The 16,332-nt window shown below is 41.9% G+C and overlaps 1 protein-coding gene across 1 annotated transcript in view; it reads left to right on the top strand.

The window, feature by feature from the left end:
* b3glcta (beta 3-glucosyltransferase a) overlaps window positions 1–16,332 on the top strand; it is a 103,004-nt gene that overhangs the window by 43,977 nt on the left and 42,695 nt on the right. Inside the window, exons 7-12 of the mRNA XM_088345855.1 lie at window positions 5,587–5,698; window positions 7,673–7,809; window positions 7,877–7,940; window positions 8,057–8,185; window positions 12,820–12,889; window positions 13,057–13,170. Coding sequence (XP_088201981.1) covers window positions 5,587–5,698; window positions 7,673–7,809; window positions 7,877–7,940; window positions 8,057–8,185; window positions 12,820–12,889; window positions 13,057–13,170 — 626 coding nt within the window. The remainder of the gene's footprint in view (window positions 1–5,586; window positions 5,699–7,672; window positions 7,810–7,876; window positions 7,941–8,056; window positions 8,186–12,819; window positions 12,890–13,056; window positions 13,171–16,332) is intronic.

Below are 16,332 nucleotides of genomic sequence, written 5' to 3'. Positions count from 1 at the left end.
ACAAGCCACGACGGGCACAGAAGTCAAATAACAATACCCAACTTTGGTTTAGGTCGGGGAGGAGGGCCGTTTTTCCCAATCACACCCCTCCAGGTCTCACTGTCGTTGCCCACGGGTGTATTGAACTCCCCCAGCAGTACGAGGGAGTCCCCATGGGATGGTCTCTCAAGCACACCCTCCAAGGACTCCAAGAAGGGTGGGTGGGTACTCTCAATTGCTATTTGGTGCATAAGCACAAACAACAGTGAACCCCATCGTACAGGCCCTGAGCCGTAGCACAACTAATATGTCCACAATATGTCTCTGCTTCTTGCCAAGGGCAACTCCAGAGCGGAAAAGAGTCTAAACCCTCTCAAGAGGACTGGTAGCAAAGCCCAAGCTATGTGTGCTGGTGAGTCCGACTATATGTAGTCGAAACTTCTCAACCTCACACACCAACTCGGGCTCCTTCCCTGCTAGAGAGATAAAATTCCTTGTTCCAAAAGCCAGTTTCTGCAGCTGGGGATCAGCGCTACTCATCTCTCTACGCACCCGAGCCCTTTGGTCTCTCCCACAGATGGTGACCCCATAGGAAGAGGGACCCACGTTGTCCCTTCGTGCTGTCCCCAGCCGGACTCCATGAGGGAAGGCCCTTCTAACAGGCGCTCGGCAAACCCACCTCTAGGCCTGGCTCTGGAGGGGGGCCCCGGTAACTTGCTTCCGGGCGAGAGAAATCATGAGCCAGAGTTTTTTGTCCTCATAAGGGGTCTTTGATCTGCTCTTTGTCTGGCCCCTCACCAAGAACCTGTTTGTCAAAGGTGATCCTACCAAGGGCTTAAAGCCCCCAGACAACATGGCTCCTGGGATCATTAGGACACACAAACTCCTCCATCATTGTATGGTAGCAGATCATAGACCCTTATTGTATACACTTTTATTACATATTCGTGACTTTTTTACTGTTATTCGTTATTATTTCATTTATTTATTTACCCTAGTGTTGTCATCATTTTACAAACCATTTTTGTACTTTTTATACAGCTTACATGGAAATATGAATTAAAACATTTCATTATTTTAATGTTGGTACCAATCTAGGAAAATTCGTAATGTTTTAGATTAAATGAAATATAAATAATTAAGGCCCAACCCAACTCAAATCACTCTCATTGTTGTGAGAGCTTAGGAGGCCACTGAAACATAATTCTGGAATTGGAAGCATAAACTTGTCTCGAGGGGAAGATGAGACTTATAGGGGAAAAGTACACTGGAAATATGCTACGCAGTTGACTACATTATCTGGCTCTACTTATTTATGTGAGTCAGCCTTTTCCCATATGAAGATTATTGAGTACAAATACCGATCCACAATGAGTGATGGTCATTTGGAAGTGTGCTTCAGGCTGGCTATCAGCAGCTACTGTCCAGACTATTCATCCCTAGCTGATTCCATTCAGTGGAAGTAATCAGAGTAAGATAATGACAAAAGATGTACTGGGTTGTGTTGCAAAACATGAGCTCATGCAGTAATGTAAGATACAGTTCATCAAGTCAAGTCAAGTCATTTTTATTTGTATAGCCCTAAATCACGAAGAGTCTCAAAGGGCCTCACAGATTATTACACTATATTACACAGACTATTTTTCAGCCGACGAGAAGAGTAGGTTATTCATATGCTATGGAGTAGAAGTGAGTTTTAAGTTTAGATTTAAACATTTCCACTGAGGTTGCAGATCGGATCTCAGGGGGAAGAGCATTCCACAGCACCGGTGCCCGGATGGAGAACGCTCTCGAACCAGCAGAACACTTCTTTGCTCTTGGGATCACCAAAAGACCGGCACTCTCAGATCGTAGGCTTCGGACCGGGACATAGGGGCAAATCAGATCTGAAAGATAAGAGGGAACAAGTCCATGTATGATTTTGGATAATACTAAGAGAACCTTGAAATCACATCTAAGGCTAACTGGGAGCCAATGCAGGTTAGCCAAAATCGGTGTTATGTGATCGTACTTTTTTGTCCTAGTTAAAAGCCTCGCTGCGGCATTTTGTACCAGCTGAAGAGACTTGATTCTAGACTTCGGGAGACCAGAGAGTAGTGCATTACAGTAATCGAGACGGGAGGTAACAAACGCATGAATTATAATTTCCCCATCCGACTGAGACAGTATTGAACGTATTTTAGCAATGTTACGAAGATGGAAGAAAGCGGTTCTAGTAATTTTCTTTACATGCATTTCAAAGGATAGATCAGGGTCAAATATGACACCTAAATTTTTAACTGAGTCACTCTGTGTGATGTGACATTTGTAAGTGTTCACAGCAGTTTTTGAGAATAAGTCACGGAATTTAGATGGACCAATGACTAACATTTCGGTCTTTTCAGAGTTAAGACGCAAGAAATTGAGTGACATCCACTCTTTTATCTCAATGAGGCAGGCCTCCAAATTTCCACAGTTTAGTGTGGGAGATTCCTCCAACGGAAGATATAGTTGAGTGTCGTCTGCGTAGCAGTGGAAGCTGATATTGTACTTGCGAATAATATCACCTAATGGAAGCATGTAAATGCAGAAAAGAAGGGGGCCAAGCACTGAACCCTGCGGAACACCACAGGTAACACCAAAGGGCTCAGATGTCATTTCGCCATATTTAACACAGTGCGCCCTATCTGAGAGGTAGGATCTGAACCACGAGAGGACGGTTCCTGAGAGACCAATCCATTTTTCCAACCGTTCTAGTAGGAAATTGTGGTGCACTGTGTCAAAAGCAGCACTAAGATCCAGCAGCAGCAAAAGTGATGAAGCGCCAGAATCCATTGCCAGTAGGAGATTATTTGTTACCTTGATCAGAGCTGTCTCAGTAGAGTATTTAGCCCTGAATCCTGATTGCATGGATTCAAAAAGGTTTTTCTCGGATATGAAATCATTCAGCTGCTGTGCCACTACTTTTTCAAGTACTTTAGAAAGGAAAGGTAGGTTTGACACAGGTCTATAATTACTTAAGATTTCCGGATCAAGGTTGGGTCGTTTCAGTGTGGGTTTGATAACGGCGGACTCAAAAGCTGCTGGAACTACACCTGAGGAGAGTGATATGTTTATAATATTTAGAACTGAAGGTCCAAGGACGCCAAAAAGACTTTTAATAAGTGAACCTGGGAGCGGGTCGAACTGGCAAGTTGTCGGTTTGGCCGCATTCACCACCTGTTTGAGATCATCAAGTGACAGTTCACTAAAACTGGACAATTTCCCTGGACAGCCACCCTGTCGTGCCTCTGTAGATTTCAGCCCTTTAATATGTGTGGTATTAATAATATCTTTAGCAATTTCTTCCTGTATGCATTGAATCTTCTTAGTAAAGAAGACCATTAAGTCATGAGCAGAGTGCGTCGAACTATCTGCGATAGTCTGTTGCCTTGTAAGCGATGCTACAGTCTCAAAAAGGACTTTGGGATTCTTCTTTTGAGACGCAATCACCTTCGAAAGGTTGGCCGATTTTGCAGAGGCAAGGGCCGCTTTATACTTTAACAAGCTGTCACACCAAGTTTGATGGAAAACCTCAAGCTTGGTAGCGCGCCATTTTCTTTCCAATTTCCTGCATTCTTGTTTAAGGGTTCTAGTTTCATCAGTAAACCAAGGCGTGCGTCTTTTAGGACGTGATTTTAGCTTTATGGGCGCTATTGAATCTAGGACACTATTCAGGATAGTATTGAACTCATTCATGAGTGAGTCAATCGAGCCATTGTATGAAGGAAAGGACGCAACTGCTCCAGGAAGAAGTTCAAAGAGCTCAGAAACTGTGCCCGTGCTTATATTGCATCCGCTAAATACTTCAGCTTTTTCAACACTACATTTAGCTAGCACCTCAAATGTAACTAAATAATGATCCGAGATAACGGTAGTACACGGTAACACCATAATGTTTGAGGTTAAAACTCCTCGAGTCAGAACCAAGTCTAGCGTGTTTCCATCTTTATGGGTTGGCAAATCAACCAGTTGATAAAAACCAAATGCATCAATTAGAGACCTAAACGCAATAGTAAGTGAACTGAGTGGGGAGTTCATATGAATGTTAAAGTCCCCCATAATTTTAATTTTGTCTGCATAGGTTACTAGTTCAGACAAAAGTTCAGCAAATTCGTACAAGAAACTTTTGTATGGCCCAGGTGCGCGATAGATAGTTATTACATAAATTGACAAAAGAGAGGACCGCATCTCAAGAGCCTCAAACGCCTTGTAATTATTAGAGGTACGAGGATTAAATTTGAGTGTTTTTTCAGAAATGAGCGCGACACCGCCACACTTTTTCACCGTGCGTGCTACATGGCTACTCTCGTAGTCAGGGGGGTGAAGCATAATTTAGCGCTAAATACTCATCCGGGCGTAACCAAGTTTCACAAAGACCAATACAGTTAAGTTTATAATCACGAATAATGTTATCAACAAGTAAAGCTTTAGGAGCAAGCGATCTAATATTTAAAAGACCAAATTTTAGCTTTGCTGAATCATTTGACTTAGCTGAAGTCTTTGTAGTCTTTGTAGAGATCGTCAAAAGATGTCGCCTTTGGGGCCGTTCGTGAGCGTTGAGTTTAAAGCGTCGGTTGTCCGGCGAGGAATGAATGGTGGAATCAGTCACATCCTTGCGTCCTTCTTGCTCCTTAGACTTCGCACGCTTCACACATCTACCCGCACGGCAACCACGCTTCTGTTTTCTGTCTTTACAGCGCCGTTGTCGTCGTTTATTAGGAGGAATAGTTGTCCACAAGGATGCCGGATCTCTTTGAAGTTCGCTCGGTATAGCATAGGCGGTGTAAAAAGTGCCCGAAAGTCGAAATTTAGACGCCCACCCAACCGAATAAGTTCGTCCCTACTGTAAGTATTTTTGGCCACGCATGTGTCCAAAAAAGAAAGCAAAAAAGACCAGAGAACGGCAATAAATAGAAGATTAGCTGGAGAGCAACTAGCTGCAGCAGCATCCATGCGCGCCGCCATGTTGCTTTGTCAACATATATGGTACAATACTCAAAGGACTATATTCAGTACTGACCTTATTTTCTTTCTGTTGTTGTTTTTGCATGAAATTAAATAATACCTTAATAAAATAATTAAAACTTATTTAAAAAAAAAAAAGCAAATACAAAAAAAACTCCATTAAAGATATATTTTTCATGGACGGGAATCACATGAAGGGACACTGGGGACAAGTGTGGCACCAAAACAACATTAGGATTCCTTTTTTACCGTATCTTTTACTTCTATTTTTACCATTTTCGTTTATCGAGCCGGATGAAAAGACCAGACATGGTCTATGTTGCCCGCGGGCCATAATTTTCCCTCTGATCCAACCACATGACCTTAGAGAGAAGCAATGAAGCCTTGAATCAGACTTTTCCCCAAACCTTTTCAGCTCTCTATTTCTTCAAAACCATCATTTTTTTACCATGCCCTCCTTTTTTTTCCACGACCAAGCAATCGTTTCCAGAGAAGCTGACTTTTAAAAATTAGGGGTTAACATAAATTTGATTTATTTTTCTTACTGCCCAAATGGTACATAAAGGGTTGTCGGGTGAAAAGGAAGAACTGCCTCTTAACAATGTATTTCTTTCTCTTCAGCCTGTCTCATTTCTTCGGGAAGAATTCCTCGTGGGTCGTGTTCCTGGAAGAGGAGACCACCGTAAAGATGAGGAAGCTCGTCGGAGCGCTTTCAAAGTTTGACGAGAAGAAAGTAAGCTGTCTTTTCCTTCGAAAATACCGTAAAAAAACAAGTCAGCTTCAGGTACAAAGCGTCTGCTCAATTAAAAACTCTGCCATCTGTTCCCTCGCTGTGACAGTCGACAGGCGTTTGTTGCATCTCTGCCGCCGCCAATTAAATAGTCTCCAGGCTTGTGATTTATTTTAAAAAATCTTTCAATGTGGGTCAAAAGCAAACTTTATACCATTTATACCAACTGGAATTGCATTTTGTCTAAGGGTGAAGAGCAGGCAGGTGTAAATATGACAATGAAGTCAGAAACTCAATTTTCTTGTGAAATTTATTGGAGAACTGTACAAAATGTGTAACGATTTCTGTCGCTGCCAGCATCTCTTGGCTTTTGTCATCATTGCAGCTTCATTCAGATCGCTCATGTGTTCATCTTTGGCTAGGTTCACACTGCACAACTCAAAGCCCATTTTTTGGTTGAAATCAGATGTTTTTGTGAGATTGTTCATATTTCCAACTAAATGTGACTTGATCCTCCTGTGTGCATGCCACAACTGGTCACCAGGTGTGAAAGAGGATACAAGACGTCACACGCAATTCACTCATGTTTGCGGAGGTACTCATGGATTAACTCGTTAACTACCCCTAGAGGATACTGTCACTTGAGTTGGATGTACAGAAGGACACCCTCAACTCGTTGCCAGCCACACACAGGGCACAGAGAGACAAACAACTCACTCACTCATTCACAGGGACAATTTGGACCAGCCTATTAACCTGACAGGCATTTTTTTAAAATGTGGGAGGAAACGGGAGTGCCCGGAAAAAACCCACGCAAGTACAAAGAGAACATGCAAAATCCACACAGTAAGGCTGGATTTGAACCCATGACCTTAGAACTGTGCACGGATCCGCTAACTACTCAGCCTGGTGTAGGCGACGAATATGCTATTTCTTGGCACAGACGATGGCAGATTTTGGTTTAGAAGAATAGAAAAAGTAATTGCCCCCGGAAGCTAATAGCAAGTTGGGCCACCTATGGCAGCTATAATAGAAATCAAACGTTTCCGATAATTGATAAAGAGTCTTTCACTAAGCCATGAAAGAATTTTGTCCCTCTCTTCTTTGCAAAATTGTTTCCAATCTGCCATTTTGGAGGCTTTTCTAGCATGACTTGCTCGTTTAAAGTTACACCACAGTATCTCACTTACATTTAAATCCAGACTTTAACTTGGCCACTCCAGAACCTTCATTTTGTTTTTTTGTTTTTGGACTTGCTGGTGTGTTCTGGATTGTTGTCCTGCTGCATGATCCAAAAACATTTGAATTTGATGACTCGAATTGATGGCCGGACATTCTCCTTGGATCTTCTGGTAAACACCAGAATTCATCATTTTGTCTACCACAGCAAGTTGTCCTGGTCCTGGGGCAGCAAAGCAGCTCCACACCATGACACTGCCAACACCATGTTTTACTGTTGGCATCATGGCATTTTTGTAAAATGTTGTGCCATTTTTACGCCAGTGCAACTGACTGCAGACCTTCCAAAAAGCTCAATTGACTCATCAGTCCACAAAATGTTTCTCCAAAAGTCTTGAGGATAATCAAGATGCTTTTTGGCATATGTGAGACGACTGTGTGTTCTTTCGTGACATTAGAAGTTTTCGCCTTGGAACAGTCCCATGGATGCCCCTTTTTTGTCAGTGTCTTTCTTATAGTGGAGTCATGTTAACTGAGGCCAGCGAGGCCTGCCGTTAATTTATTATTTTTTTTAAAACCCTCCCGAACGAGACGTCATCGCACTCTTGGAGTAATCTTACTTGGTCGACCACTCCCGTGAAGGTTTACCATTGTTTTCAGTTTTGTCAATTTTTTTGATAATGGCTCTGACAGCAAGTCGCTAGAGCCTCTAAATGGCTAAAAAAAATGCCTGTCTTGGGGGCTTTCCATTGAACTTGGACAGAATTTGGAGATTGACCAACGTTTTCTTTTAATCAGGAATGGTTCCTGGGGAAGCCGATCCACGACGCCGAATCCACCATCATCCATCACTATGCCTTTGCAGAGAACCCTGTGCTCTTTAAATATCCTGACTTTTCTGCCGCGTGGGCCTTAAGTATCCCACTGCTGCTCCGGTCAGTCAGCTAAAGTTTACGGTTTGTTTGGAGATAATTAATTTCCCCTGGAAACTTTTTTTTGAAGGCTTGCAAACAAAGTTCAAAACGAGCCCCTAAAATCGGACTTTACCATCGACTTGAAACACGAGGTGTGTTCTCATTACTGTTGTAATTTAATATGTTTCTATTATTTTAAAGAGTATCCTAAATTGCCAATTATTTTGCTTACTTTTTCACACGTTTTCCTGAATTTTTATCCGGACAGGTGGCCTTGTTTATTTGGAACAACGGCAACGGTCCCACTCTGACAGCCATGACTGAGCTGTGCACAGACCCTGAGGAATCTCCCCGGGCTAAGCATTGCGCAACAGCACTTAAGCCCAAACCTCAATGTGTGGGTATCATCAGTTTTTTTTTTTGGTACAGGCTTATTAATGTAACGTTTTTCCTTTTAAATTTGGAGAAAAGAGAAATTTAACGAATAATGGTTTGTCTTTGATATTTGTTTCATAAATGAATACATTGTTCTGTCACTTGATAAATGTGTTTTAAATGTGTTTGGTGGGTTGGGTTTGTAGGTGGGTGGGTTTGGTATGGTTGGGTAGTGGGTTGGTTGGTGGGTTGTGGGGTTGGGGGGTTAGGTTGGGTGGGTTAGATAGATAGATAAATACTTTATTCATCCCTCTAGGGAAATTCACACTTCCAGCAGTATCCTTGTGTTGAAAATAAAATAATAATAAAGTAAAAGAAATAGAATACATAAATACCCAATGTAACATGTTGATATAGAGTATTTAAATAGTGCTACATAAAATACACACTGCAATAAAAGTAGGGTAATATGCAAATGTTGGGTTGGGGTTTAATGTGGGCTTTTACTCCCCCGGGTGGAGTTAAAGAGCCTCATGGCATGAAAAAGAAATGATCTCCTCAGTCTGTCCGTGGAACAAGACTGTGACAGCAGTCTGTTGCTGAAGGTGCTCTTCGGTTTGGAGAGTATGCTGTGTAGTTGATGTGATGAATTGTCTATGAATGACAGCAGCTTTTTCAGTGCCCGTCTCTCGGCTACAGTTGTCAGGCTGTCCAGTTCTGTGCCCACAACAGAGCTCACTTTTCTTACCAGTTTATTAAGACGAGAGGCATCCTTCTTCTTGGCGCTGCCCCCCCAACAGTCTGCCGCATAGAAAAGGGCGCTTGCCACAACAGTCTCATAGAACATTTGCCGGAGCTTTTTGCAGATGTTGAAGGACGCCAGCCTTCTGAGGAAGTACAGTCGGCTTTGACCTTTCCTGCATAGAGCTTCTGTGTTGGCAGTCCAGTCCAGTTTATTGTCCAGCTGCACACCCAGGTATTTGTAGGTCTGGACAAATTTTACACATTCTCCTTTGATAGTTACAGGAACTGGGTGAGTTCTAGTTCTCCTGAAGTCCACCATCATCTCCCTGGTCTTGGTGGTGTTAAGGTGCAGGTGGTTAGCGTCGCTCCATTGGACAAAGTCCTGAATCAATTTCCTGTACTCCTCCTCCTGCCCACTTCTGATAAATCCCACGATAGCAGTGTCATCAGCAAACTTCTGCACGTGGCAGGACTCAGAGTTGTACTGAAAGGCCGACGTATACAGGGTGAATAGGAACGGAGAGAGCACGGTCCCCTGCGGCGATCCCGTGCTGCTGACCACAGTGTCCGATGTACAGCCCCCCCTGTTTCACATACTGGGGTCTGCCTGTCAGGTAGTCCGTAATTCATGCTACAAGTTGTGAGTTTACTCCCATCTCTGTCAGTTTACCACTAAGTAGCAGAGGCTGTATGGTGTTGAAGGCACTGGAGAAGTCCAAAAATGCACCCTTGCCCCTGTCCGGGTGAGAGAGGTGTAGCATGTAGGCTGTAGCATCCTCCACTCCCACCTTCTCCTGGTAGGCAAATTGCAGAGGGTCGATGGCGTGGCGGACCTGTGGCCTCAGGTGGTGCAGCAGCAGGGTTGGTGGTTTGGGTTGGTGGGCGGGTGTTTCGGGTTTGTGGGTTGGGTTGGTTGAATGGTTGGTGGGTTGGATCATTTAGAGTTTATAACCCACAAAAGCCGGTGAAATACGGCATTAAATCATATATTCTTTGTGACTCTGCGACAGGGTACTGCTTCAACTTGCGGCCTTATGTCGGTAAAGTCAGTACTCTGCCATAGATAGTATTTTCTCTGCTTGACAGTCTCCAGGGTCATGGTTATACTGTTTACATGGCCAATTTTTATATTCTGTGTGTCTTTCTATAAGTTTAATGCAAGCAAAGACAAACGTCAGTGGAACTCTCAGGAAAAACTGGGGAGAGCCAGCAATCATCCGGGAGATGAAAAAGTCTGACCTGAGGGTAGGGGAAAACATTGTGCGGCACAATGGACAAGGTGATGGTGGTGGTAGCATGGCAGGATAAAAAAAACTGTTCAAATGGTGACAACCTGTCACCAAAATGAAATTGAAATGGTTAAGGTGTGGCAGAGGGGACACAAAACAAAAGTGACCCAGTTTAAGCCATGTGTCAACGTCTATAACTCCAACACGAATGGCGTGGATAGGCTTGATCAAAATGTGGCCTACTACCCCTTCATAAAAAGGTCCCTAAACTGGTCCCAAAAGTCTGTTGCTTATATTATGCAACTTGCAATGTTCAACGCATATGTCTTGTATAGGGCCAGAAATCCACAACACTGTTAAAAAACTTTTGGATTTCATACACAGGGTAGTGAGGGTGTGGTCCAAAAAGCGAGACGAGGATGAGAGAGGGTAGGTAGAAGATGGTGAGCCACGCAATCCACGGGCACCATATAAAACAGACCAAGAAAGTAGGCTGGATGGCAACATGGCAAGATACAGGCTGGAAAGTTTGACAGCCACCGGCAAAAAGTCCCCGCCAACACGGAGGTGTCGTGTCTGCACACGCAGGGGCCTTGGTAGTGAAACTAGAATGTGGTGCTCATCCTGTCATGTGCCATTACATCCAGCAAAATGTTCAACATTATATCACACACAAAAAAATTACCCTAATTTGGGCACACGTGCGCACACAACCATGCACACACCATTAGGTAAGTTTGATCATAAGTGTTCATTTGTTCATAAGCTGTAATTTGTTCAGTGTTCATTTGTTTATAAATATATTATTTTTTTTACTATCAAACACCTTGTTTTTAGTGTTGCTTTTATTGTTTTATAGAAGTAAACAACTGTGTAGATTATTGTGATTTCACTAAAGCTTAAAAAAACTCCTCAAAGTCACCAATCTGCTTGAAATTCCTCATTGCACAAAAAGTGCTTTTTCTCCTTTTTTTAGTCAGACGGACAATTTCCTCAAACCATCCCTAATTCTGAATCATGTTACTTAAAAAACTAAAGAAACTAGAACTTTTCTTTTTAATGGAAGAGGGTCTAAACTTTCTTCAGATGTGGTCAATGTTTATGTAGTCATAAAACTAAATATTCTGTGGGTCTTCAAAAATCAGTCAAAATCCTCAAAAAGTGGCAGGATTGTGGCTGAGAAAATCGCTGGCAGTGAATAAGTCAATAATATGTATTATTTATTATTATTTAAAGCAACTTTAATGATTTGCAAGGTCACTGTATAAAAAATTTCTAAAACCCCCCAAAATAAGGATCATAATAATAAGATTCAATAAACACATTCAAGTACAAAAACTATGATATATGAGGTAAATTCCGGACTACAAACCGCTACTTTTTTCCCCAAACGTTCAACCCTGCGGCTTATTCAGTGATGCGGCCTATTTATGTAATTTTTTTAACAGCGCTCGAGTTCAAGGCACATGACGCAGCTTGCAAGCTAAACGCAATCGAGCAGTCTGATAAAGAAGGAAACATAGCTACTGCACGCAAACTTTACCTTGCGAGCGTGATGCTAGCATGTTTTTGAATAAGGGAGCGTGGGACAACGTCTATATGACAAAGTCTCTTTCCCATACTAAAGGGGGACACCCCTGATTACGTCAACTATAGGGAGGAAGATGAGAACGGTTTACCGTGATTTCTACATGTACGGTACGTTTTTTTTAACAGACCCGTTAACTATATTGCGAGCGTGTTCTTAGTAGCGTGTTGCTACCCTTCACAGGCACGGTTTGGGATGAAAGTTATAATATTATTACTAAAGCTTTGAAAACTCTCTCGGTGTACCGTCTTTCTTTGTAAATATGTGTAACCATGTATAATATGTATTTGCAACTGTATATTTTTGTAATGTATTTATTTGTATTTATTTTGGACACTTATTCTGATAAGTCTTGCACTAACCAATTAAAAAGAAGAGGCGTAACAGACGCGGGGGATGACGGGAAGTGGGGACCGGTAAAGGTGAGTGTTTGTGGACACGGCAGACAAGAGTGGATATATATTTTTACCACCCTTACCTTTGGAAATATACACTTTTTTTCCTTGGATTACTTTTAACGGGACCCAGACTGTGCAGGTCTGCATCAAATCTTAAATACCGGTATCATTTTCCAATCATTTTGCCGGCTGTGGTTTTTGTGTACTGTGTACTTGATGTTCAGTTTTATTTGATGTTACTAGTGTCAATAAAATTGTTCAAACCAAAATCGCGGGTTAAAAGTAGGAGTTAATTTTGTGATTATGTTACACGTTTTAATGTGGGCGCCTGCGGCTTATATACAGGTGCGGCTTGTGTAAGTACAAAAGCGGATACCCTCTTAAAATGTGGTGGGTGCGGCTTATAATCAGGTGCGCTCTATAGTCCGGAATTTACGGTAAGTATATCACATAAGTATATATGGGTAAATATAAGTTAACTTTATTGAGAAACCCTATTTATTTTAAATTCCATGGGAATATCAAAAGCTGTATTTTGTTTTTAAAAATGGCATAACATCAATGTATAGCTTTTTTTTTTATTTATTTTGCACATTTACTAGCCATCCCCAAAGAAAAAAGCGAAATCAAGTCAGACCCAAACAACGTCTAACTATTTCCTCTGGGAGCTTGACAAGACTTTTTTTTCACCCTGAAGGGCAAGCCGGTAAATGAGGACAACATCTTTGTTGCCGTGAAAACATGCAAAAAGTTTCATGGTGAAAGAGGTGAGCTCATTTTTGTAAATTTCTTCCTCAAGGTCAATTCATTTTATTTCCAGCTTCCCCAAATGTCAAAATCTTTTGCATTCATTTGACTCTAATTGTCATAGACATTTTCCGTGATTTTTCATCCATAGCTATATATTAACACATTAACTCTAAATTTTACGCAGTTCCTGTCATCAAGGAAACTTGGGAGCAGGACGCCGTCTATTTGGAGTACTACAGTGACCACGCCGATGCTGCAATACCCACCATTGATTTGGGGGTCGCGAACACAGAGAGAGGTGAGTGTGGTGTTCAGTGTTCGGAACGTTGCTTCAAAAAAGTAATTTGTTTTAGTCACTCTTTACTCTTCCAAAAGGTATTTGTGTTAACTGAATTACTCTATAGCAGGGGTGTCAAACTCAATTAAACCTGGGGGCCGCCAGAGCAAGGGTCTGGGTGAGGTTGGGCCAAATTGGGTTTTGAACAAATAGTTCGGATAGAAACATTACCCTGTTTATGATTTTTTTTCCAATTCACTCCACAACATAAGATCTAAAGATAAAAATAAAATAAAAATCACATGAAACTTCATCAATCAGCAAGAAATTCATCCATAAAGGATGCACTTAAAGGCACATTGTTTATTATTCAGTGCCTCTTAGGGCCCGGTCACACAGCCGTTTGCATCTGTATCGAGGCTGAATCACGGCCAGAAATTACTGCCAGAAATTACTGCCTGTGAAGCAGACGCTGTTGCACGCTTTGAGATCGCCATACAGACGAGATACAGCAGTGCTTTACACGCGGTAGGAAATTCACACGCGGTTGGCAGCGCGAAAAAGTTTTGCGCTGCTCAAAACTTTAGGGCTTTAGGTATTCCTCTGTAGTTGGATCCCAAAACCCAAAAACATAATAAGGTTTAAAGCGTGTCTTACTTTGCTACCAGTATAGGCAGGGAAGTCCGATTTTAAATGGAAAAAAAACAACAACAATTTGTTTACACCGCGGGATCCAATGCAACCAGGGTTTCATTCACAATAAAAAAAACATTACATAAGGCTATTATAGTACATCAAATAAAGGCTATTTGTGTACAATTAGTTGTGATCGCGGAAATCATAGCGTACATTGACGTTGGTGACTTTTTCATCCGCGTTAACAAACGCATTTTGTAGAATACGATCGCACTTTATTGTTTACATAAACGCGTTATATAGACTATGATCTCCCAATTGTTATAATTAGCTCGCTTTATTTTTTTAAAAAGCGTATTGTATAGAATACGATCGCTTTTGTCGGAAGCATGCATTGACGTTGGTGACTTTTTCATCCGCGTTAACAAACGCATTTTGTAGAATACGATCGCACTTTATTGTTTAAATAAACGCGTTATATAGACTAGGATCTCCCAATTGTTATAATTAGCTCGCTTTATCGTTTTAATAAGCGTTTTATATAGAATACGATCACTTTTGTTGGAAGCGCAGCAGAATACGCGTTCACGCGAGGAGGGGAGGATTTTGCATAGGAGTCGGATTTGGGCACAACACCGGCTCGGCAGCTTTTATACCCGTGGTCCACACGAGAAAATGACGCGGAAATGACGCGATGAGGAAGCAGAACAGTTGCCGGCGTTTGTTTTGCGGGCATACCACCGATGAACAGCGGGTTGGCCAATTTTGCGCATTTTCCATCGCGGGCAACCACGGGCAAAAAAAACCCGCAAAATTTTACCCGCAATACAGACGCAAAAGGCTGTGTGACCGGGCCCTAAGGGGTAAAAATGGCACTCATTAAAAAAAGAATATTGATAAAAGTAATTAGTAAAGAATACTTAAATAAAGATAGGGTTCTAATTGTACCCAAAAACCAAAAATCTCATGAAAGGCTGGGCAAAAACATATAAGAAAAATGTATTTTGGTCTTTTTGTGTCAGGAATTTGCATTATTTTTCAACCTTATTTAGGTTGCACAACAGAATACTACAACATGACTTTACAAAAAACACATTAATATATAACTCGCTAATAATAAGAATGATAACAAGTTAAGTCATGCTTTTTTGTATGTCTACTTTGGAAATTGATATGCAAATGCACGACCTTACAACGCTCGGGAAAGTCCAGAAGTACGAAGATATTCGATGCAGTCTTCTGATCGGCTGCAGAGTACGCAAATTACTAAACGGACAAAATTTTCTTTCAAAATGAGACCAAAACCATCCAGATTCTTGTGAGAGAAATTCAAGATATAAACTCTCAGTTGGCAGAATTATTCAGATAAAAACACTTATTGAGGTTTTAATCTACATCGTGGATACCTCAGCCCAGCCTGACCGGCCATGCTCGCTGGCCGCCCAGGCTAAACTGAAAAACATCCGGTCAGTAGGCGTTGTTTATTGCCGTCACACGTAAACAGGAAATGAAGTCACACATGAATGCGATTTCACATTAAACTGAAATGACTGAAAAACGTATTCACAAATAATGGAATTGGACTGATCTTTGAAACGTGACCATGTGTGTGTGTGTGATGATTGTTTTTATATTTAGCAATATATTTATATATATTTATATTTAGCAATATAAAAACAGCTCAATTTCATAGCATGGAAGTCTGAGAAATACACAACAAAAAACAGCCAACTTTACAATTCTCAAAACTGTTCTAGCAATCAATTAACTGTGGGTACGTCTTGGATTGGGATATTAGGCGAATTGTACAGGAACGTTAAGGAGTTAACAATGAAATACATGGGAAATATATTCACACTTCAAAGCGGCGCTGCCACGAGCGGCTGCCTTTTCCAGCAGCTGCCGTATTGTTTTATTGTCTGCTCCTATCTTCTGTGTTTTTTCTTCCCGTTTCGACAACTACACTATGGATTACTTCTATCCTATGGGACATGGGTTTTAGCGCACAAAAAATGCGTGTATTCAAGGAATTTAAACTCCTTGCCCTGAAGAATTCTCGTGCCGGCGTGATGAAGTGGCCTATCGTGGAAGAAGAGCCGGAGCTAGCTAAACGGCTAGCGGCGTTATAAGTCTTCGGTACCTTCCGTAATCATGGTAAATGCGAATTCACGACCAAATAAGATCGAGTGCTGGTGGAAAAAATCGAAACGCACGGGGAGCGCAGTTGCTGTGTTTTGCGGAAACGTGGCTCACGTTTAGCATTCCGGACGCTAACGCGTAGCCACCCGGAGCTACCCGGAGCTATCCGGCTTCAACGCCGCTAAACAGAGACACGAAAGCCGGGGGGGAATCGGAGAGGAGGCGGACTTGCTAACACGAGGTGGTGTATCCCTGGATTTTCACAAAGAAAAGTTTTCCATCTGCCGCAGGGATGTCGTACTTTTGGACTGGCGTGACGTCATCCACTCCGCTACAAGCACCCCGAGGGCATCATGTTAATCTGTTAATAAACAACGGAGTAGACTGCTGGAAGTGTGAATTTCCCTA

This window comes from Urocampus carinirostris, chromosome 10, assembly GCF_059441175.1.
Source record: "Urocampus carinirostris isolate Australia breed hairy pipefish chromosome 10, RoL_Ucar_1.0, whole genome shotgun sequence".
NCBI lineage: Eukaryota > Metazoa > Chordata > Actinopteri > Syngnathiformes > Syngnathidae > Urocampus > Urocampus carinirostris.
This window is presented reverse-complemented; position numbering and strand designations above follow the sequence as displayed.